Source organism: Notechis scutatus, chromosome 14 (assembly GCF_049901735.1).
Source record: "Notechis scutatus isolate UNSWTSFEM ecotype Mainland chromosome 14, rNotScu1.2, whole genome shotgun sequence".
In the NCBI taxonomy this organism is placed as follows: Eukaryota; Metazoa; Chordata; class Lepidosauria; order Squamata; family Elapidae; genus Notechis; species Notechis scutatus.
In genome coordinates this window covers 10,104,178-10,127,904 of record NC_142022.1, presented here as the reverse complement: position 1 = coordinate 10,127,904, position 23,727 = coordinate 10,104,178, and the positions used below count along the sequence as shown (strand labels likewise).

Sequence of the window (23,727 nt, the reverse complement as noted above, 5' to 3'; positions counted from 1 at the left end):
GAGATTGGACGCGCATACTGCTGCTCAACTGGTATTCAAGTTACAAGAGTGAGACCCTAGTGGTTCAAGCAGAGAAGATGTTGTGTGTTTCCAATATTTCTCCACCCAGGGGGACCTTGATTAAAATGAACAAATGACTATATATATATATATATATATATATATATATATATATATATATATATATATATATATATATATATACCCTGACGGATGTGGAGATGGTCTCTTCTTTTTCCATCCCTGACCTGTGGCCATTTTTTTCCTCCTTAGCCCCCAGCTTTCAGGAAAAAAAAAAAAACCAGGAAGAACAAGGAGGAAATTACACAAACTGTTTCCCAAGGACAAAACAAGAGAAGACACGCAGAGTAAATTATATTTATGGTTCTCATTGGCAATCACCACGCTGTTACTCAAACCAACAGGTAAAATAATTGTGTAAAAGTAGGGTAAGTGCTAACAATCCTTCTGTAAGGCACTCGGAAGGCAGGGCAGAGAGGCAGGCATTTAACAGGCACCCCAAAGACACAAGGCTGTGCACCCCACGGACTGTGAGCAGACCCAGGGAAGAGGCCCAGAGGTTGGTGAACGCGGGATGCTGTGATTCTCGTCACTTAGGCAGAAACCTCCTCAGGTGTCGGCGACCAAGGAGGGGAGCAACCATGTTAACACTGCCCCATTGGACAATTCAGCACCTCCTTTCCTGAAGTCACTCAACCTCATTCTCCGAAACTATCTCCGAGGTTAACAAGAGCGGGTCTCAAAAAGTGTATCTGGATATAAGGTTAGATCAGGAGTAGGCAACCCCTGGCTCTGGAGCCGCATGCGGCTCTTCCATCCCTCTGCTGTGGCTCCACAATTGATAGGGTTTTCGGTTAGGACAGGTAGAGGAAAATGGACGCCACGCTAGGAGACTCTATGATGGGGGAACCGGACTTCTGGTCGGCTCCAGAATTGACCGGGGAGCTTCCGGTTAGGACTTTTGTGGCTCTTTGAGTGTTTTAAGGTTGCCGACCCCTGGTTTAGATTATCATGTTTGAGAGTCCTCCTCTTCCTCCTCCACCCCGCAAACCGATGATGCTACAAAGTTGGGTCCTAAAATGTCTGCAAGGAAACCACCCAGTTGAGAGACGCCCGCCCCCATGAGCCCACGGTCCAATCCTGATCCAATTTTCTTCGACTCCGACCAGTTCGGAAACTCGCCTCAGAAGAAAAAATATCTACCACACGTGAAAGGGTAAAATATAAATATCCTCGAAGGGCCAAGAAAAGGGGGAGCGAGTTCGAAAGCAGCCAGAAAACACCCATTGGGTTTTAGAACCATGGCACCAAGGACAGATCTATCAGGTGACAACCTGACCAGAAATACAGTTTTTGGGATTCACGGCCTCCCGCCTCCACAACAAAGGGTGCCATGCCAAACAGGTGTGGGTTGCAGTTTTCGAAACACTGATGTTCCACCCAGTTGTGCAAAGAAGGGAGGAAACAAACCGATGAAACTCCGAGAGGGACTTGTAGTGGGAAAGTTAAGGAAGAGGAAGGCGGATCAGGAGTTGGTGCTGCGGGCATCCAGGTTGTCTGTTTTAAGGGGAGCTGCTGGAATCCGTTTCTTTCTGTGGCTGCAGTTCGATGAAGACAGCTTAAAAAAACAAAAACAGGAGAGAAACAAAGGAGATATAGACAATTTGAGGCTAGGAACATAGAATATTACTGAAAATTGTATCAGGCAATCAGGGTGGCCACTTTTAATCTATATTTCTCAACACCCGGAGAGCTTTCGGCCACGCTGCTTGGAATTCTGGGAACTGTAGTCTCGGGGTGGGGTGGGATGGAAATTCAGGTTGGAGAAGGCAGGCTGAAGTGACCCTGACGGAGACCCTACCCTAGCCATAACTTACCAGTGGCCTCTGCATGGAGCGTCTGTCCATCCACACTCAAGACTTCGCCGCTCGCAAAGATCTTCCTGCCTTCGATCTTGTCCACCCTGGTGTCCACCAGGATCACGGAGCCCAACTCCACGGGACTGAACGAAGGGGGAGAAAAAAAGGCGAATGGTTACGAGACGCCGAATTCCTCCCTTAGCAACTGTGGCAAGGTAGGTGACTTCACAAACGTTTCACGGTTGAGGGGCAGCCTGTCTTGCTGAAGGTTCCCCTCGGACATCCGTGCTAGTCGTTTCTGGCTCTAGGGGGTGCCGCTCGTCTCCGTTACAAAGCCGAAGAAGAGTCAGCGCTGTCCGAAGACGTCTCCGTGGTCATGGCATGACTAAACGCCTTTGAAGGCGCACGGAACGCTGTTATCTTCCCACCAAAGGGGTTCCTATTTTTCTACTTGCATTTTTTTTTTAACGTGCTTTCGAACTGCTAGGTTGGCAGAAGCTGGGACAAGGAACAGGAGCTCACTCCGTTCCGCAGTGCTAGGGATTCGAACCGCCAAACTTTCTGACCGATAAGCTCAGCGTCTTAGTCGCTGAGCTACCGCGTCCCCTTAAGACAACGGCCTGCCTAGACAATGCATATAAAATACTATAAAAAATATAAACAATAACATGTTTGGTGGTCAGTCTCCTCCTCCATCCCCCCAATCTTGTTAGGAGGCCGAGAGATCGACTTTGGAACAAAACCAAACCTTACAAAAATGGCTTGTTTATATTCTTATGAAAAAAAAAAAAGTTGTGATTTGATGTTTAATGCCTTATTTTACCGCACTGACTTTCAGCTCTGTTAGAATTCATTACTCTGCTAAACAAATAATTCCCTCAACACCTGTCCAACTATCTACAAAGTCTGCACTACTATTACTACTAATCTTATCATCCATCTCCTCCCACTTGTGACTGTATGACTGTAACTTTGTCACTTGTAACTTTATGATTTATATGGACTGTTTCCTAGTATGATTTGATTGCTTATTGTACCCTGTGACTATTATTAAGTGTTGGACCTGATGATTCTTGACTCTTGACGAATGTCTCTTTTCTTTTATGGACACTGAGAGCATTTGCACCAAGACAAATTCCTTGTGTGTCCAATCACACTTGGCCAATAAAGAATTATATTCTATATTCTATACTCTATTCTATTCTTTATTCTATTCTGAGAGCTAGAAGTCAGTGTTTCTTTTTTCCTTCCCCTCCTCACTTCCCTTCCCCCCTTTCCTCCCCCATTGCTTTTCTATTTACTTTTGTATTTTGTATCTTGTCTGATAACTCAATTAAAAAACGTTAAACCTGGAATAAAACAAAACCAAAAGCCTCCTTGGAATCGGCACACCTGGCCAATTCCGACTTCAATTCTCCTTCTCCCAATTCAGACCTCCTTTCGTAAGGAGGCACTGACCTCTTGTAGTTTATGTTGAGGTTAGCGGTCACCACCCTGCGGCTGATGTAGATGACGCTGGCCCCCACCGTGCTGTCCAGAATAGTGGCGATGGCCCCGCCGTGGGCAAACCTTGAGAGGCAGAATAAAATAAGAACTCAGCCACGGAGGCTTGGAGAAAGAGGGAGCTTGCAAACTCACAAGACGAGGAGGGGATTTGTGTGGGTAAAAAAAGAAAAGAAAATTGGGCGGCCTGTTTTCAGAAAGATTCAATGCCAGGGGACACTACCAAGAGATCAATATTTATTAATGATTAAACTTGTGTTTATTACATTTATTTGCCTCCCCGTCCTCCGGCTGGAGAATTCTGGGAGTTGGAAGTCCACAAGCCTTAAAGTTTCCCTGCTCTAAGTGGAGAATTCCTGGCTGCTAGAAATGAACTAATGGATGTAAAGTATGTACGTTTGCAGCTTAGAACTACGCTGGCAATTGTCCTGTTAAGATTTCAAAGCAGGGGGTTGGCCGAGAACAGTGGTGGCCAGCCAATGGGCCGGGGACCACTGGTGGTCTGCGAGAAAATTTGGGTGGTCCGCAGAGAAATGTCCCCCCACAAAGCAATTAATCCAGGCTGCGCGGGAACACAAGGCTGCACCGCCCACATGGCCCGCCTACCCGCTGGTCCCCACCCTTCGGCCGAGCGCAAACCTTACCTTGAGTAGAGCCACGCAAGGTGGAACTGGAAGGTAAGACCAATGGCGGGGGATGGAAATCCGCCCCGGGGTGGATTGCTGACGTTGGTAGGAAAGTCGGTCCCATATTCCAAAGCTGCAGTAGTCTCACAGGTCTGGCCCTTTGGTCATTCCAGAGCAGCTGCTCCTCCATTCCATGGCAGGCCGGTGCACCCGGGCGGAGGAGCAGCTGCTCCGGGACGACCAATGGGCCAGTCCTGTGAGACTACTGCAGCTCTGGAATATGGGACCGACTTCCCCGCCAATGCCGGCAAGCCACCCTCAGTCTAAAATTCATATTAGTGGCGCGCGGGGTTTAAAATCATGAGTTTGGTGGTCCCTGAGGCCCAAAAGGTTGGCGATCCCTGGGCTAGATGACCTACAAGGTGCCTTCCAACTCTATTGTGAATATTCTGATTTTTTTACACTGGATTTTTTTTTTTTTTTTTAAAAAGTCTCACCCCGAAGGCCCCTCGAGGTAGGGCCCTATTTGGAAGACGGCCACCACCCTCTTCTCCGAAGGCTTCAGAAACATGGCGTACTCGAAGCCCTTGCCTTCCCCGTCGATACTTCGGAGAAACATGCGGTATTTTTGGTTCCGGAGCTCTTCCTTCCAGGGTCCTTCTGCAGAAGCGGCGAAAAAAGGTAACGTCAGCTGAGGTTGAAGTACAACCTCAAACAAACGCAACCGAAGCCCGACATTTCTACTGCTAAGCCAGGCAGGGTGGCTTGCCCAGTTTCATGACTTTTCTGGACTTTTCGGCTGTTGAGCGGAACCCTGGAGTTGTCAAGTTAGCCACAGGTTTGTTGTGAAGAGAGAAAGGGAAAGCAAGGAGAGAGGTAGGGAGGAGAGAGAAAGACAGAAAGATGGAAGAAAGGAAGGTAGGAGGGAAGGAAGGAGGGAAGAAAAAAGGGAAGGACAGAGAGAGAGAGAGAGAGAGAGAGAGAGAGAGAGAGAGAGAGAGAGAGAGAAAGAAAGAAAGAAAGAAAGAAAGAAAGAAAGAAAGAAAGAAAGAAAGAGAGAGAGAGATGGAGGGAGATGAACTGAGACAGACAGACAGACAGAAAGAAAAGAAAGAAAGAAAGAAAGAAAGAAAGAAAGAAAGAAAGAAAGAAAGAAAGAAAGAGAGAAAGAGAAAAGAAAAAGAGAAAGAAAAGAAAGAAAGAAAGAAAGAAAGAAAGAAAGAAAGAAAGAAAAAGAAAGAAAGAAAAAGGAAAGGAAAGGAAAGGAAAGGAAAGAAAAAAAGGAAGAAAGAAAGAAAGATCACATTTTCTTGGGCAAGGATGTTTTTTTCCCCTTCCTGCTCCATCTGGGGGACTGAAAGGCCCCAAGCGAGCTGTCGGAGCCAGCCTGCAATTTTGGAGATGGGGGGGTTGTTAAAAGGTAGACTGCTTCTGTGCGTGGAGGTTTCCTCTAGAGTTGCCACACCTTGCTATAAATCCAGCTTTCCTCAGGGGTTGCTAGCAGGTAGACTGCCTCTCTGCCTGGAGGTTCCATTTGGAGTGGCCACACCCTGCCAGATCCGGCCTCCAGGTTTTTTTTTGGGGGGATTCTTAGAGGTAGACTGCCTCCGTGCGTGGAGGTTCCGCTTTGGCATGCCACGCCCTGCTAGAACAAGATGCTCCTTTTCCCCTGGTTCGCTGGTGGGAAAGCCGCAAATGGGGCATCAGACAACATTGCAGCTGCCTCCCCCCCATTTGGGGGCTTTAAGGTAGACTGTGCCTATTCGTGGGGGCACCCCTGAATGCTCCAACTTTGACAGAGGCGATCCGGGAATTTTCTTTCCACCCAAATTCTCTTCGGGAAGCCATTTGAGTTCATGGATTATATAGCAACGTCTAGTGGCCATAAGTTCCCCAACCAGGTAAAAAAATCCCACCATATTGGCTTAATATTGTTTGGGATCCATGAATAGACACAAGTAGAAAACAGAAAAATAAATTCCATTTATACAATACCCCGCCTTCTGCAGCCATGCCCCCAAAAAATGGCTGGTTTTAAGTTTCGAAAGTTTCCTAGAATCCACCTCAAGCAGGGGTTAGACTGAATGACCTCTAAGGTCCTTTTCAAAGGCTGATTTGGGGAGTGGGGGGAATCAACCCGGGGCAGAAGTCAGAAGGGCACCAAACCTAACCAACAGATTCTTTGAAAATGGGACAGTCCCTTAAAAACCAACAAGGCTCAATTGGTGCCAAATAGAGGAGAATATTTAGCTAAACATTATGCACGCTTGCTTGGAGTGCATTTTCCAACGGGGAAAATGTCCAAAGCTAAGAATGTTTATTCAGCAAGGGAGGGATCTTGGTGTCTTATCTCTGACAAATAATCTTGGCGTCTTTTAGGGTCAATCATACCCAACTCAAACCAAAGGTAATATAATCTGTAATGGTTTTGCAGGCTGGTGGTTTGAGATAATTCAAAAATGGGGGGAAAAAACTGGGTTTATTAGCCCACCCCATCCCTTTCCAGATCTACTTAATTCCCTCGATGTTTGCTGACTGCCTCTATTCAGCCAGCCGCTCACGGGCCAGCAAAACGGTTAAACTGCCTTGGTTAAGGGAGCCCCCAGCTTCGGCAGTAGTCTACCTTCCCAGTGTCTGGGAAACCTCAGAGAGGGAAAGATACTTTCTCTCCATCCAGCTTGGGAGCTTCCCAGGGGGGACTGACCCAGCCTCCTGAACCCTGGCATGTTATTTTTGCAAAAAATAGGGCAAACCTGTAGTTTGTAAATAAACATAAATAGGAATCTATCTATCTATCTATCTATCTATCTATCTATCTATCTATCTATCTATCTATCTATCTATCTATCTATCTATCTATCTATCTATCTATCTATCCATCTCCATCCATCCATCCATCTATCTAACCATATGTCCTTCTTTCTCTCTGTCTCTGTTGTTTTTCTTCCTTCTTTCTCCATTTTTTTTGTTTTCTCTTTCCTTCCTTTCCTTCTCCTTCTGTCTCCCTTGCTTTCTTTCTTCTTTCCCTCCCTCCCTCTCTTTCTTTCTCTCTTTTTCTATTTCTGCTTCTCTTCCTCTCACTGTTTTTACTCTATTTCTCTGTGTGTGTTTCTATCTCTCTCTGTCTCTCTTTCTCTCTCTGCACCATGCAGGGACCTTTGCAAGATGTCCTTGGAAAAGCTTGAAGGCTATTTAGAAACCTCTCCAGCGCTTGGCTAGAATTCATGTCTGGCGAGGCAGACTTTTGAGTTTCTGGGTAGGAAATAGCCACACCCAGCCCTCCAAAGCTTAGAAAACCCATAACTCCTGGCCAAAAGAGACTCCATTACAATCCCATAGGGTGGATGTTTATGAAGGAGGTGGAGAAACCACCACATTCTCTTGCCCAACAAATGTAAACAATGAGCCAAGCCTTCTCCCTTGTTTCTTTTGCAAAGTTTCAAGACATAATTTTAATTCCTGGATGAGAAGGTGGGAGAAAAGGGCCCACTGAATTTTCAGGAGCTTTTAAAAAAAAATGTGTCCAATCACCACTTGGCCAAAGAAAGCATTCTTAAAACAAACCCTGCCCAGGCCAAGCAAGATGCGATGCTAAGAAAGAAAGAAAGAAAAGCTTGCCTGGAAGGTGATCAGAGAAACTTTGGTAAGATGGCAGCTTCTGCCAGCTACCATCTTTCGTCATCTCCATATATCGGTTAAACTGGAGCATCATTTCTTGGCTCCAGCTTGGGTTGGGGACAGCCAGATCTATACTCTTCTCTGATATGAGTATCCAAGCCTGCAAAACAGAAAGTGGACCTTAGAACACGGAACAAGAGGGTCGGAGGGGACCTTGGAGGTCAACTAGCCCAACCCCCCAGCAAATACAAATCTCTGGAGTTCACCTGCTCTGATCATTTGGTGTCAGCTTGGGTCACCCACCAAACATGGCTTAAAACAGGGGTTTAAGCCCCTTCATGAGTTGAAGTCCACAGGGCGTCAAGGGCTGCCTGTCCCTGGTTTAAGAGCCACGAAACTGGCTTGATGGGTGGTGTGCTAAACCCAATGGAAACAAGCCACACGATGCATGCAACAAGTGACAGCATTTATCAGACGGCCGGGTGAAACCAGACTTTTACGTGAACACGGTGGGGGGGAAATTCACCGGAAGTCAAAGCTACTCCCCCAACTAAACCTCCCCCCGCAAAAAAAGAAAATAAAAATAAATTCTCAGGGTTGGTTAGGACAAAAGATGGACTGGCAACTCTGGATACTCACTGCGGAATTTCCTTGTAGCTTGTGGGAGAAACGCTGGAGGAGTGCCCCATTTCTAGGAGTCACAAAGTAAGGGAGACCCCACCCTAACCTTGCCCAGTTCCTCAGCATGACTGGTGCGTTCAAAGGACCCCACTTCTTGGCAGCGGAATTCAGCATTCATTAACCACGATGGCGAGAGGGGGAAAAATCAGACCTCCACCTGTCAAAAAAAGGCGAGAGTGACAGTTTAAAGTTTAATTTTGTGGCTCAAGAGAGATCTGTCTTTCTCTCTCCCCTTAGTTGCCCCCACTTTCTGGATCGTCACAGACTCCAGTCTCCATTTCTCCCAGCCAGTAGGACAAGTGCAATGTTTGGGAGCTGATGGGGACTGTAAGCTCATCTATCTAGGCCACAGCAGTGGGGTTTTTTTGGGGCGGGGGGGAGGGCATCCTAAGCCCAAATAGCAAAAGGTATTCGGTGAAGGTCAAACAGCATCGTCAAGCAGTTGAGCAACACGGCAGAACCTTAAATATGGCAAACATTGGACTTCCGCGGTTCTCCAGCGTCTCTTGTTTATTCATTTCTATCTCCTGACCCGTCGCCCTTTCTTTCATTCCTGGGGCGCCCTGAATTTTCCCCACCAGTTTCAGTCTCGGAAAGGGCAGCTTATTTGGCAACCTAAGAGGAATTCTGGTCCAGCAAGGTTTTGAAAGGCTGACTTGGTTGCCAGTAACTGCAATAATTATCATATCATGGCATGAAATCACCCCTAATTTCTAGATTTTTTAAAAAAATTGCATGTACAAAGTTTCTTTATTTCCTGTACACACACACACACACACTTATATTCTCTCTCCCTCTCTCTCTGTATATATTCTGCATATATTCAATATGCATATTGTCAGCTGCCCAGACTCATTGGATATGTAATGGCATATTTTAATATATGTGTACTAGAACATTTATATAGCCGCTTACTCTACGCAGCTAATACACACACACACACACACACACACACACTCCACATATACATATATTCACTGAGAGCTTATGCATCGGAGACAAATACCTTGTGTGTCTAATCACACTTGTGTGTATGTATGTGTGTGTGTGTGTGTGTATGTATGATATTCAGCTTTGTTCGGGTATTTTCCCACATCATCTGCCATCATAAGGCTTCTGTATTGTGTTCGTCTGTGAGTCAGACTTTCACAGCCGTTTCAGCTTTAAATTTGGTGCTAGCCTACTGTGATTTCCTGGGTCGTTTGCTATGTTGCAATTTCTTGAGTTCTTGAGAACTCAAGAAGTTGCAACACAGCAAGCGACCCAAGACCAAGGATACCACAGTAATAAAACTCACAAGGTCATCACACCACCCATTACCCAAGCCGTTAAAACACGGGAGGCTAATGGAAAAAAAGATCACTACAAAACAAACGACCCAGGAGATTACAGCACAAGATCCAGGATATCTCCACAACAAAACCCACAAGGACATCACACAGCCCGTTATACCAACATCAATACATGTCATTACATACATTCCATATCTATATTTGTATCACACACACACATATATATGTAAATTATATATTATTATATATAATTTACACATATATTATATATTATATAAATTATATAACAGAAGCCTGATGATGGCAGATGAGATTCTGCCGAAATGTTGCTACAACTTTAAAAGCACAACTATAATGACGTGGGAAAATACCAGAACAAAGCTGAATACATGTAAGTACCTGCAAAAACTTAAGAAAACAAATTATATATTATATATACACACATATATGTATATAACACACACATGTATGTGTGTATATATGTGTGTGTGTGTGTGTGTGTATATATATATATATATATATATATATATATATATATATATATATATATATATATATATATATATATAACCACACATGACCCCTTGCCCTTTGACCCCTTCCCCGCGTGACCCCTGACCTCCGACCCTCCTTGCCTACGACCTACCTGCTTCACCCTCGCCTCTCGATGGCAGAATGAACGCGAGGCGCCGCTCCTGACGTCACGCGAGGGGGCTGAGGCTATCTCCGACGCATGCGCGTCACGCTCTTCTCCTTCGGGCGGGAGGCGGGGGATGCGATCGTACTTCTGTGCGCACTTCGCTCTTTTTCCCCTCGCGCCCCGAGGCCCCTTGAGGTAAGGAAATGTCTCCCCGCTTCATGCCGGAGAACGTGACGGGGTCTCCTTTGTTCCCCGTGTCATTTTTGAAGCCGTTTAATCGCTCGATCCCACCCAGGTCTTCTTTGACTTTCAGGGTCAGTCAATCAAGGCAAAGTATCCAATCAGGCGCCGTTGGGCTGCCTCAGTTCTAATGAGCCTCTCTTGGATTGGCCCTTAGAAGTGCCAGTCCGTCCCAACAGCGGTCACTCGGTCACTCATGCTCCAATCATAGTTCACCTTGTGCCTTCTCTAAGCATTGCCCATTGGATAAGCCGTCCGCCAATCTAGCGTTTTGTGACGAGCCCCGCCCCAGCCTTGCAACATCAAACATTCCTGAGTCATGCGGGCATTGACGTATCCAATCGTCTTCTCTGATTGGCCCACGGGAGTGTCAATCGCAACCTGGGTAAAGCCCAGGTTGCAAGCGACACTCTTTGCAGAGCCCAGAAAAAAGGTGTTTCTTGCGCTGGCTGTAGTCCTTTGCACATGCTCAGAGGCCCCAAACCCTCATTTAAGACCTTTCGGGTGCTTGAATGCTTTTGTGCAAGGGGCACAAATCCCCTTTTCCCAAGGGAAAGGCATCCCTGAGCATGTGCAGAGACCCCCAAGGAAACCACCCCGCTTTTTTTTTCTTTTTCAAGCAGCTTGCAGCCTCTTTCCTTCTGCAGAAGGCTAGGAAGCCGCAGCCGTTGGCATCCAAGAGGCCCTGACTTTGCAACGGGGCGGACCAAAAAACGTGACCAGAGAGAGGCTCCTGGCAGAGAAGAACCGGCATTAAATCATGGCCTAATGCCTGCCTGGAACTGTCCCCGATGAATCATGCAGAGGAAAAAATTAATACGAAGCTCATCTCGGGCCAAAAACATCGGCTCTGCTTGGGTTGCAGCCTCAAGCTGGAAAATGGAGAGGGCCCCGCAGCTGGAAAGCAAGCCTCTCGGGGAGCTGCTGCCGCCCAGTTCCTGACATGCTGGTTTTCTACATGCAAGGATTTTTAAAAAACAGTCGCAAAAAATGGACAGGAAAAACACCTGGGCCGGTGACAGAAACCCCCTGGAACAGAGCTATTTCAACATGTTAGATTAACAGAGTTGGAAGGGACCTTGTAGGTCATCTAGTCCAACCTCCCGCCCAAGCAGGAGACCCTACCTACACCATTTCTAATAAATGGTCTCCTTTACAGCTTGGGCCTTGCAGTTGGAAAGCAAGACTCTCAGGGAGCTGCCTTCGCCCAATTCCTGACCTGCTGGTTTTCTACATGCGAGGATTTTTTAAAAAAAACAGTCGCAAAAAATGGACAGGAAAAACACCTGGGCCGGTGACAGAAACCTCTTGGAACAGAGGCAAGTCTCCTTTTTACAGCTTGGGGCCCTGCAGCTGGAAAGCAACCTCTCAGGGAGCTGCTTCCGTCCAATTCCTGACCTGCTGGTTTTCTACGTGCAAGGATTTTTTAAAAAACAATCGCAAAAATGGACAGGAAAAAACACCTAATGATAGAAACACTTCCCAACAGAAGGAAGTCTCCTTTACAACTTTTGCATCTCTACTGGGCATGCCAGCCAGGGAATTCTGGGAGTTGAAGTCCGCCCGTCTTAAAATGGCTGAAACATTGGTTTAAATGGAGCAAAGCTCCCCTTTTCAGAAACTAATAAATGCGACAAAAGTCTTGCGTTGTCACTCATTTGGATCCACCCCATTCATTTCCCTCCCCTGAACCAACAACAAATGTTATTTTCTTACTGAAATAACTTTTTTTAAGGGATATTGTGTTCCAAAGTATCCTGAAACCACACAACCAACTCTGCCAGGAATATTTTTTTTGCCCTTTGGGCACGAAACAGCAGGCAGTAAATGTCGCCGTTTTGTGATGTGACGGAAGGATGAGAAAACATTTCCATTCCCGTTCAGATCGGAAGCGTATTTTTTGGATTGCAAGGAATAAAAAGAAAAATGAAAAAAAAAAAAACCTCGGTTATTTGTCGGTTGTATTTCAAAGTCTTTCTTCCCCATCTGGAAATGTTTGCAAAGCCCAGCAAGTAACTGGTTTTGATGACTGGTTTTGGACTGGTTTTGCCATGTCCAATTTCTCTCTTATCGTCTTGGCAACCTGAAGTATTTTTGGCCTAAGCCCCAAGGGCAGGAAACATGCAGAGGAATGAATCATCCCCAACCCACGGCCAGAAAAATCTGTCCTCCCCTCTTTCAAAAGCCTGCCTAGACTTATGAAAATCACAAGTGTGGTTTTTCCATGTTGCTCCAGAGAATGACGCTTTACCCTCTCCTGAGACTAGGAAATTCTGGGTTTCATATTGGGCAAACTCTCTCCTTCGGCTTCCTGCAAATATTTTCATTTTTAAAGCCTCCCGGGGTTGCTACAGAACCAGGCAGTTAATCAGTTAAAAGAAGGAAAAATCCTGCCCTCAAACCGTAACAGGAAGGAAAATAGCCGAACATCCGCTAATAATATTCTACCACTAGTAGTGCGATTCAACCAGTGTAGCAACTGTTTCTGTGAGCGCGCACTTCGGGCTGGTTCAGACCGGTTTGCCAGAACCGGTCCAAACCATAGAATCCCACCACTGTCTACTACGTCAAATATCGGAGATGAAAACAGAATGTTAGGTTCGTTTCCTAGGCCATTTATTTAACCCAATGAAAAATAAACTCCATTTATTTGAAAAGTTTTTCTACTGCCCCATTAAAAAGGAATCCCTCTCACAATCAAAATGGTTCCGATTGGATTCAGGAACCTTAAAATTATTTTTTCAGAGTATAAGGGTGCCTCCGTTTCCCTCCCACGCCATTGATTCGCTCCTCTGTGTTTGAAACTACCTAGGATGAGACACACAATCGGGGTTTGATGCCAGGCATTGTTAAAAATCTTTGTGGAGCCTGGCCAGATGTCTTTCTGGAAAGATTTTGCAAACTTTTACAGCTATTCCTCGACTTAAAGACCACAGTGGAGCCTGCCCGCTATGGCCGAAAGTTATGATGGCGTGGGGGTTTTGGACCTGGGTCCTAAATACCTGTTGGGGAGTATCTGCTGCAACTTTGAACGGCTGCTAAATGGCCATCATAAATTGAGGACTACATTTTATCATATTTACATATTAAATTATTGTATTTTGTTCCATTCATTTTAAGCTGTGTTTTATTCCAATTTCATTTTAAATTTGTATTTCATTCCAATTTCATTTTAAATGGTTTTTATCAGATTTTAGTAATAATTTGTCATCTGGAACTCTGCCCAAGGGCTAATCAATAAAATAAACTAACTAGAGCAACCTGTACTGTTACTGGAGTTTTATTCTAGATTAATAAATAATAATAATAATAATAATAATAATAATAATAATAATAATAATAATAATAATAATAATAATAGACAGGTCAATACAAAAAAAGAGATTTATTTTTGGACCTAGTACACAGCATAAGGGCAAACCGAAGCGTATTTCCTGGTGGAAACAAGGTGGCCTTTGCGTGTTTTTCACAATTTGATTTAAGGGTTAGTTTCTCCTGTACGTCGTCAGCTCGGGTGGTTAGGCCTGGGACAACATGTGCTGTTTTGAAGCAGAATGGACTGGCTTTGGACGGGGAAGCAGGCGGGCGACGGCGCAGCAGGCACCGTTGAAGCTCTCCCTGGGCCAAAACGCGCCGTCAGTGCTTGGGAAAGAGCCAGCTGGGTCGGCCCGGTTCAGAACTTCTTCCCCGTTGGCTTCATTTTCTTGATGTAATACTCGTTGCAGCCGTTGGTCAACCCGGCAAAGAGGGACAGATAGCCTTCAAAGCTGATTTTGCCATCCCGGCATTCCTCCAGGTTCTTCATGATCCGGTCAATGGCCATGGGGTCCTTCTGGTTCTAGAGGTGGGTTTTTAAAAAAGGGCAGAAGGAGAAGAGGGAGATGGTCATGACGGAGAAGGAGGAGATGAGGAAGACAGAGGATAGGGAGATGATCGTGATGGAGGAGGAGGAGATGGTTATATGGTTATGGGGAAGGAGGAGGAGAAGATGAAGAGGTTGAGATGGTCATGATGAAGGAGAAGGAGATAAGGAGATGGAAGATGAGATGAAGAAGACGAGGTTGAAGAGATGGTCATGATTCAGAAGGAAATGAGAAGATGGAGGATGAGGTGATGGAGAAAAGATGGGATCATGATGGAGATGAGGTTGAGATGATCATGAGAAGGAGATGAGATGGAGGAGGAGGAGATGATCATGATAAAGAAAGAGGATTGGATGGTTATGATGGAGAGAGAGAAGATGAAGTTGAGATGGTCACGGTGGAGAAGAGGTGATCACGATAGAGGATGATGAGAAGGAAAACGTGGGGTTCATGATGGAGAAGGTGGAAGAGGAGATGTTGAGATGACCACGAAGGAGATGGAGATGATGAGAAGGACAAGATGAGATGATCAGGATGGAAAACACGATGAGAAGGAAGATGACAAATTTATCATGATACAGGAAATGATGAGAAGATGAGATGATTAGGATGGAGAAGATGATGAGAAGGAGGACGAAGAGATTTTCATGACAGTGGAGAAGACAACAAGGAGATGGTTATGATGGAGGAGAAGGAGAAAAAGGAGGAGAAAGGGTCCATGGAGGACACCACCCCATCCCTTCTCTTCGCTCACCTCCATATACCCCGGGACCTCTTTTTCCATCAGCACCCGGAGGTCCTCCTTGGTTAGGTAGTTCTTGTCGCCGGCAAATTTATGGAAGGTAAACATGACAGTCTCCATGGCGTGCTCCAGCTGGGAGGGCATCTTGGCAGGGATCTCAAGGAGGCAGACCGAGTCTAAGGAAAGGAAGAAAGAAAGGCAAGAAAGAAAAGAGAGGGAAAGAAAAAAAGAAGAGAGGGCAAGAAAGACAGACAGAAAGAAAAAGATGGAAAGAGAGAGGGAAAAAAGGCAAAAAAAAAATGAAGAAAAGAAAGAAAGAAAGAAAGAAAGAAAGAAAGAAAGAAAGAAAGAAAGAAAGAAAGAAAGAAAGAAAGAAGAGAGGCAAGAAAGAAAGAGGGAAAGAAAGTGAGTTATTTCCCCCACTCTTCAAATCCCAGCAGGGCTGGATTTGCCCAGCACCGACCCAAACCATGTTGGGAATTTTAGAACGACAGTCCTCAACTTGCAACCGTTTGGGGTTTGAAAGTTGCAATGGCAACGGGGGAAAATGACTCACAACTGGTACAACCATTGCACCATCTCCATGGGTCAAGCGATAGAAATTTGGCAACCGGCATGGATTTGCAAACAGTTGTAGCATCCTGAGGTTGCGTGATCCCATTTGTGCCCTTCGCCGGCGGGCTTCCAATATAACGGGGAAAAAAGGGATTCGTTATGGATCCTTCTCTCAAATCTTGATTTGGAACCCAAAATTATCGACCAGCAAGGAACCGATCATAAAAGTAATTCGGATATTTCAACTGCCGAAGCTTGGAGTTATCGCCCGAACTGTCTGAACAACACTCAGGTCACAAATTTTTGCCATTTTGTAAAACAAAAGCAAAATGAAACCCTCCTCCTGCATCCCCTAAGCCCGTTCGAATCAATCCCTGGAAGATTTCAAGGAGAGGCTGGGCAGAACTGTCAGAAATGGTTCAGAATCTCCTGCTGGAGCAGGGGTTGGACTGGATGACCTCTGAGGTCGCTTCCAGCTCCCGTTCTGAAGGGAATCCACCCATTTCCAAGCTGGCAAGGCCCTTCCAGACAGGAGAAAGTCCTACTTTTATGCTGCACAAGTCTCATTCTGACCCTGCCCCATTGGATAAAGGCCATCTGCTGTAGCTCGCACAAACACACAAGCACACACACCCCACAACCGGATGACTAATTGCAGACACACGTCTCTCGTCCCTTTGGGAGGCTGAGCCATGCAGAAAGGAATGAGCAGAGTACAAGACTTGGTTGAAGATTACCTAAGAGGATCTCTATCGCAGTGACTCACCGCTTGTAAGAAATGCACCTAAGAATTTAGGACTTTCTGGTTTAAGGAAAGGCCGGTGGAACCCCACACCCTGCCTGCCACTGTTGCAGAGTGGAATTGGGGGCGTTTGCCCCTGACCCTGGGGGGAAATAGAATGGGAAAAGGAGATTTTAGAAAGGAAGGAAGGAAGAGAAAAGAAAAAGAAAAGAGGAAGGAAGGAAAATAAAAAGAAATAAGGAAGGAAAGAAATGGAAAGGATAGGAGGAAGGAGGACAGGAAAGGAAAGGAGGAAGGAAGGAAGGAAGGAAGGAAGGAAGGAAGGAAAAGGAAAAGGAAAAAAGGAAGGAATGGAAAGGAAAGGAAGAAAAGGAAGGAAGGAAAGGAGAAAGAAAAACGGAAGGAAAGAAAAGGAAGGAAAGATAAAAAGAAAAGAAAGAGAAAGAAAGGAAAGAAGGAACGAAGGAAGGATCCACAGATCTCTGCCTTGGGCCAATGAAAAATTGAACGTGGGCAATTTTGGGGAAAAAAAATAATTCTACCTCTCACACCAAGGCGAAATTAAACTGGGCCCTTTGGCGAGAGGTGAATTTCATTGCAATATGGCTTTATTTTTATTTGCAAACACCGGATGCTTTGGAACCCCTTGTGGTGGGTTCTCCCCCCTCCCCAGGAGGCCTCTGTCTCCGGATGGAATATTTCTTAGAAATGTCGATTTATTTTGAAAGCTTTGAATAAGCTGAGACTTCGGATGCTTTGTACTGTCTCCGCCGATTTGGCCTGATTTGACACATTGTTCTTTAGCAAGTTGTTACGCTCTGCCCCTCATGTTTGCAAAACCACAGCCAGGCAAGGTTGCACTGGGGAGCTTTTTTTTGGGGGGCGGGTCAAACCTAAAAGGCCTGCTGGCTTCAATCCCCATCAGGGAAACCTTGTCGCTCAAGAATTTTGCTACCCCGGGGCAGCAAAACGGGACCAGTTTACTCCTGCAATCGGAAACAAAACCTCCTGCAGAACCAGATCATCTCCAAACGGAATTGTGGTGCCCGGTTTCTCCCTTTGCAAGAACTGCGTTTTTTGCAATCCAAATAATACATTTTTTTTTCTCTCCTTCGACCAACCCTCCCTCCCTCCTGCTAACTTTCTCCAACTTCTTGTTTCAAATCATTCTGAGATTAAAAAAAACCCACTAATTTATTTATTTTTTTGTTTTGCAGCTTGGTGCCCTTACATCAAAGGGGAAGCAACAGTGCTTAACCGCAAAGACCAACGGCTTATTTACTCCTGGTTCGTTCCTTCCAGAGGCTGGCTTTGAAAGGGTGCAGAGGGAGAAGCCCTCCCTCCTCCGCCGTCGTTGCAATGAGTAAGCAAAGCGTTAGTAATTTGGGCATTATGCCCGCGCCATCCCGCCTTTGCTGCAACCCCAGCAGTATTTTCCTGGGTGTGTCCCTAACACTCTTAGTATTTTTTTCGGCCCTAGGAGCTGCAGTTCCATTGAATGAACTCGACTCTTTCGAGCCGAAGGGGGGAAAAAAAATAAGAATAATATACAGCTCACAAAGCAACTATTTCACCACCGAGATATAAAAAAAGCAGAAGAAATCTGTTGGCCTTTTTTTTTTTTTTTTACTTCCCCGTGGGTACATTTCTCGCTGCTGAACATGCCCCTAAAGCTCCAAACCTTGCTCTCTTAGGGACTAGTCACTTGGTTCTTTTAAATCTCTCCTCTTAAACTCACTTCGGGACCCTTCTTTCTCTGTTTTAGGAGATCTTTCTGGCTAAAGATCTTTTGATTAAATGAAGCCCGTGTTAAAGCATAGAATGAAATTCTTGACTCAGAAAACAACAACAACATTTTCTCTGAAAAAAATAAATAAGCCAGATATTGGTAGACATTTAAATAAGCTAGATATTGGTAGCTATTTAAATAAGATAGATATTAGTAGCTATTTAAATAAGCTAGATATTGGTAGCTATTTAAACAAGCTAGATATTGGTAGCTATTTAAATAAGCTAGATATTGGTAAATATTTAAATAAGCCAGATATTGGTAGATATTTAAATTTGGGGTAGGATACATGCAATACGCTCTTCCTCAAATTTAAATTTGTCTCTGGACAGAGTACAGAACCAGTTCTGTCTATGAAACCTAACAGACTCTTCTGCTTATTAAAATTGAGATTTTTTTTCTCTCCCCTCTTTTCATATCCTAGCAAATACGTCTATGCCCTTTTCCCAAAGCACAGCAGATCACTCTCTCCTGTCTCAGGCTGCTGGTAGAGTGCTCTTAAAAAGGTAGGCTTTCTAGTTCAGAAGTAGTAAGCCTGTTGTGTTTTGAAAGTCGCCTAAGTTAGCATCGGATCTTGCTTGGCCTGGGCAGGGTTTGTTTTAAGAATGCCAAGTGGTGATTGGACACATTTTTTTTTAAAGCTCCTGAAAATTCAGTGGGCCCTTTTCTCCCACCTTCTCATCCAGGAATTAAAATTATGTCTTGAAACTTTGCAAAAGAAACAAGGGAGAAGGCTTGGCTCATTGTTTACATTTGTTGGGCAAGAGAATGTGGTGGTTTCTCCACCTCCTTCATAAACATCCACCCTATGGGATTATAATGGAGTCTCTTTTGGCCAGGAGTAATGGGTTTTCTAAGCTTTGGAGGGCTGGGTGTGGCTATTTCCTACCCAGAAACTCAAAAGTCTGCCTCACCAGACATGAATTCTAGCCAAGCGCTGGAGAGGTTTCTAAATAGCCTTCAAGCTTTTCCAAGGACATCTTGCAAAGGTCCCTGCATGGTGCAGAGAGAGAAAGAGAGACAGGGAGAGATAGAAACACACACACAGAAATAAGAGTAAAAAGAGTGAGAGAGGAAGAGAAGCAGAAATAGAAAAAGAGAGAAAGAAAGAGAGGGAGGGAGGGAAAGAAGAAAGAAAGCAAGGGAGACAGAAGGAGAAGGAAAGGAAGGAAAGAGAAAACAAAAAAATGGAGAAAGAAGGAAGAAAAACAACAGAGACAGAGAGAAAGAAGGACATATGGTTAGATAGATAGATAGATAGATAGATAGATAGATAGATAGATAGATAGATAGATAGATAGATTTGCAAGCCAAGATTCCTATTTATGTTTATTTACAAACTACATGTTTGCCCTATTTTTTGCAAAAATAACATGTCAGGGTTCAAGAGGCTGGATCAGTCCCCCCTGGGAAGCTCACAAGCTGGATGGAGAGAAAGCATCTTTCCCTCTCTGGGGTTTCCCAGACACTGGGAAGGTAGACTACTGCCGAAGCTGGGGGCTCCCTTAACCAAGGCAGCTTAACCGTTTTGCTGGCCCGTGAGCGGCTGGCTGAATAGAGGCAGTCAGCAAACATCGAGGGAATTAAGTAGATCTGGAAAGAGATGGGACGGGCTAGTAAACCCAGTTTTTTCCCCCCATTTTTGAATTATCTCAAACCACCGGCCTGCAAAACCACTACAGATTATATTACCTTTGGTTTGAGTTGGGTATGATTGACCCTAAAAGACGCCAAGATTATTTGTCAGAGATAAGACACCAAGATCCCTCCCTTGCTGAATAAACATTCTTAGCTTTGGACATTTTCCTGTCGGAAAATGCACTCCAAGCAAGCGTGCATAATGTTTAGCTAAATATTCTCCTCTATTTGGCACCAATTAAGCCTTGTTGGTTTTTAAGGGACTGTCCCATTTTCAAAGACCGGTTGGTTAGGTTTGGTGCCCTTCTGACTTCTTCCCCGGGTTGATTCCCCCCACTCCCCATATCAGCCTTTGAAAAGGACCTTAGAGGTCATCCAGTCTAACCCCTGCTTGAGGTGAATTCTAGGAAACTTTCGAACTAAAACCAGCCATTTTTTTTGGGCATGGCTGCAGAAGGCGGGGTATTGTATAAATGGAATTTATTTTTCTGTTTTCTACTTGCATCTAGGGGTGAGGGGAACATTTCATGGATCCCAAACAATATTAAGCCAATATGGTGGGATTTTTTACCTGGTTGGGGGAACTTATGGCCACTAGACATTGCCGTATAATCCATGAACTCAGATGGCTTCCCAAAGAGAATTTGGTGGAAAGAAAATTCCCGGATCGCCTCTGTCAAAGTTGGAGCATTCAGGGGTGCCCCCACGAATAGGCACAGTCTACCTTAAAGCCCCCAAATGGGGGGGGGGGGAAAGGCAGCTGCAATGTTGTCTGATGCCCCATTTGCGGCTTTCCCACCAGTGAACCGGGGAAAAGGAGCATCTTGTTCTAGCAGGGCGTGGCATGCCAAAGCGGAACCTCCATGCACGGAGGCAGTCTACCTCTAAGAATCCCCAAGAAAAAAAAACTGGAGGCCGTATCTGGCAGGGTGTGGCCACTCCAAATGGAACCTCCAGGCAGAGAGGCAGTCTACCTGCTAGCAACCCCTGAGGAAAGCTGGATTTAGCAAAAGGTGTGGCAACTCTAGAGGAAACCTCCACGCACAGAAGCAGTCTACCTTTTAACAACCCCCCCCCTCCATCTCCAAAATTGCAGGCTGGCTCCGACAGCTGGCTTGGGGCCTCTCAGCCCCCCAGATGGAGCAGGAAGGGGAAAAAAACATCCTTGCCCAAGAAAATGTGATCTTTCTTTCTTCCTTTCTTCCTTTCCTTTCCTTTCCTTTCCTTTCCTTTCCTTTCCTTTCCTCTTTCTTTCTTTCTTTCTTTCTTTCTTTCTTTCTTTCTTTCTTTCTTTCTTTCTCTCTCTCTCTCTCTCTTTCTTTCTTTCTTCTTTCTTTCTTTCTTTCTTTCTTTCTTTCTTTCTTTCTTTCTTTCTTTCTTTCTTTCTTCTCCAAGCCCCACCCAACCGCTGCGTTGTAAAATGGGGAGATGTGGAGGCAAGGCTGGGTGATCCCAGATGGAGGGAGGGGAGATTCTCAGCTGACTTGGGATCTGGCCTTAAGCCATTTTATGTAGGTCAGAGAAAGCCAGAAGATAGAAACACCCTGCCGTTCACACGTTCTCTCTGGTTTCGCCCACGAATCGGGGGTTGGCTGCTATTTCCTGTCCCCCCACCCATCTCCCCTCCCTGAAAAAAAAAAAGCTTTCCACTGGGCAGTTTTACCAGCCGCTTCTGGCTGATCCCTTCTCCCTTCCTCCATCAGATCGTAGCAGGGACTTCAAAACCAGCCTCTCCTCCCTCGCCCCTCGCAGCACACCGGCATCCTTTCACTTCCCCCCCAAAAACCCACCTCCTCGCTAAGAATCTTTGAAAATTGGGGAAGCCAAAAACCCACAAGCTTAAAATTTGTTTGCAGCCAAGGAAGAAGTTTGGGAAGAAAAAGCAAGTTTTTTTCAGCCCCCCCATATCCAAATCTGACCATCCCTCCCCTCCCCCAAAAGGCAAAGGGATTTATGTCCTTTGCAACTTAAAAAAAAATAATTATTTTGGGTGGGGGGGGGCAGAGAGTGGTCCCAATGCAGAGGAGAAATCCACACTTTTGAAATCCACAACGGGAGCCTCCAAAGAGGGCAGGGGGCTCACGGCGCTTGTGTTCCCTTTAGGAACACTGAGGACTAGCACCTTGTCTACTGCATGCCTCCTTTTGCAGCTCAGGGAGAGAGCTCCCCCCCACCTAACCCTTCCCCGAAGAGGGTGGAAAACTTAAAAAAACAAAACAAAAACTTTTTTTAAGAGGCGATGCCCAAATTTCCGACCTTAACGCCTTGCTAATAGAAACAAGAATTTTTTCTGCAGAATTTCGCCCCCGGCTGTTGGCCGATGCATGGCGGGCAGGGCGGGGCGGGGGAGAGGGAGAGCATTCAGGCTTGCCCAGTAAAGGGTGGCACTCATCCTCCCCCCATCCAGCCTCTCCCCTCCCCCGCAAAGTAAAGCGCCTCTCCAAAAAAATGGAGAGAGAGACCACCCCAAATCTGTTGGCAGCCGTTGGGCACAAAGCGGACATCCTTCCCCACCCCGGGCGGTGTTTTCATCAGGGCAGCCGGGCACACACGTACGCAGTGCCCCCGGGGGACCACACCCTGAGCCAGAAATGCGGCTTTTCCGAGCCCCAGCCCAGCTCCCCACTTCTCCCCCAAAAACCAGCCCAAAGTCCCCGCAAACAGACGCAGAAATGGCAGGGACCCCCTTTTCTGTCTCCATGCCTCTTCCCTCTCCTCCCCACCGGGGGTGGGTGGGTGAAAACACCCCACCCACCACTACCACCCATCCTGCAGTTTCAGGACCCAGAGGAGGGCAGCCAATTCTTTTTTTTGGGGGGCGAGGGGCCTCTCCGGGTACAGCCGCGCGCCCCGCTTTTACGCGCGAATGGCTTTTACGCGCGCCCCGTTACGCGCGGCGGAGAGAGAAGAAAGAGTGAGAGAGAGAGAGACTCACCCGGGGAGAGAGAGCAGCCTGGAGCGACGGCTGGCAGAGGCAGAAGTGAGGCTGGCCGGCCACCGCCTCTGCAACTCTCGCTGGGCTGGGCTGGGCTGGGCTAGACTGGGCCGGGCCGGGGGCGGAGAAGCCGGACTCGCATCTGCCAGATGCGCGGCAGAAACCGATGTCTTGGAGATGCGTCAGAGCCGCGTCTAAGTGGGCGTCGGACCCTTCAAGTAGACGCGCTTTCCTGGCCCAAGGGGCTTGGGCTTGGGTGGGTTACCGAGTCTTCAGTTACAAATGATTCAAACTAATTTATAATTTAAATTTTTAAATGAATGTACATCTTGTAAAAAAATATCCGAATGTAGATCTTGTTAAACAATCAGGCCACAAATGTCTAGAAACTGGGTTTCCTCTTAGGGAGCAATCCTATAAAAAATAATTAAATGAAATTCTACAATTTAGAAAGCCCCAAAACAGACAGATAGAGTGAACTTAACTGGAGTCTGTCTGTCTGTCTGTCTGTCTGTCTGTCTGTCTATCTATCTATCTATCTATCTATCTATCTATCTATCTATCTATCTATCTATCTATCTATCTGCCCATCCATCATCTATACTTCTATCTATATATTGAATCTGTTTCTATATCTATCAGCGTGTCTGTCTGTCTGTCTGTCTGTCTGTCTGTCTGTCTGTATGTCTATCTATCTATCTATCTATCTATCTATCTATCTATCTATCTATCTATCTATCATCTATCCATAAAAATAAAATTAAGGGAACTGACATAAAGGGAAAAGAGAGGAGTTGGTCAAACATGTCTTCTCTACCCCATCAAGAGGTACCATTATTCTGCATTCTTTGAGTGTTTTTCCCTAACTTTGCCTGCCCTGCCCACCTGTTTTTCCTCCTCCACATTCCTGAATTCCATCCGCTAGATGCAAACTCACGTGTTATCCTTGGCGGCTTCCTCCCTATTGTTGCTTGCACACACAC

The 23,727-nt window shown here is 45.8% G+C and overlaps 3 protein-coding genes across 9 annotated transcripts in view; 1 reads left to right on the top strand and 2 right to left on the bottom strand.

Moving 5' to 3' along the window:
- Positions 1-365: 365 nt before the first annotated feature.
- Positions 366-10,694, bottom strand: LOC113429118 (acyl-coenzyme A thioesterase THEM4-like). Of its 2 annotated transcripts, none has more exons than XM_087943295.1 (7): positions 10,247-10,694; positions 8,267-8,465; positions 7,628-7,787; positions 4,507-4,669; positions 3,339-3,449; positions 1,899-2,023; positions 366-1,639 (listed from the first exon to the last, which is right to left on the bottom strand). In XM_087943295.1, the coding sequence occupies exons 2-7, from the start codon at positions 8,420-8,422 to the stop codon at positions 1,584-1,586; spliced, it is 771 nt and encodes a 256-aa protein (XP_087799421.1). In that variant the 5' UTR covers positions 8,423-8,465; positions 10,247-10,694; the 3' UTR covers positions 366-1,583. The 2 variants fall into 2 exon arrangements, with proteins under 2 accessions (XP_087799421.1, XP_087799422.1); XM_087943296.1 differs by having other exon boundaries at positions 10,256-10,623.
- The window catches only part of LOC113427252 (uncharacterized), a 40,950-nt gene continuing 20,894 nt past the window's right edge, over positions 3,672-23,727 (top strand). For 2 of the 4 annotated variants that reach the window (XM_087943290.1, XM_087943289.1), the window contains exons 1-2: positions 3,672-4,060; positions 17,600-17,745. In XM_087943290.1, the coding sequence (XP_087799416.1) occupies positions 17,742-17,745 (4 nt within the window). In that variant the 5' untranslated portion in view covers positions 3,672-4,060; positions 17,600-17,741. Of the gene's footprint in view, positions 4,061-17,599; positions 17,746-18,595; positions 18,678-23,727 lie in introns of those variants that run through there. The other 2 variants (XM_087943293.1, XM_087943294.1) reach the window with 1 other exon arrangement.
- Positions 13,851-22,908, bottom strand: S100A10 (S100 calcium binding protein A10). 3 transcript variants are annotated; one of them, XM_087943298.1, is made up of 4 exons: positions 22,745-22,824; positions 19,061-19,164; positions 15,098-15,261; positions 13,851-14,318 (listed from the first exon to the last, which is right to left on the bottom strand). In XM_087943298.1, exons 3-4 carry the CDS (start codon positions 15,227-15,229, stop codon positions 14,154-14,156), a joined length of 297 nt encoding a protein of 98 aa, XP_087799424.1. In that variant the 5' UTR covers positions 15,230-15,261; positions 19,061-19,164; positions 22,745-22,824; the 3' UTR covers positions 13,851-14,153. The 3 variants fall into 3 exon arrangements, with proteins under 3 accessions (XP_087799424.1, XP_087799423.1, XP_087799425.1); XM_087943297.1 differs by lacking the exon at positions 19,061-19,164 and having other exon boundaries at positions 22,745-22,908; XM_087943299.1 differs by lacking the exons at positions 19,061-19,164; positions 22,745-22,824 and adding an exon at positions 16,407-16,519.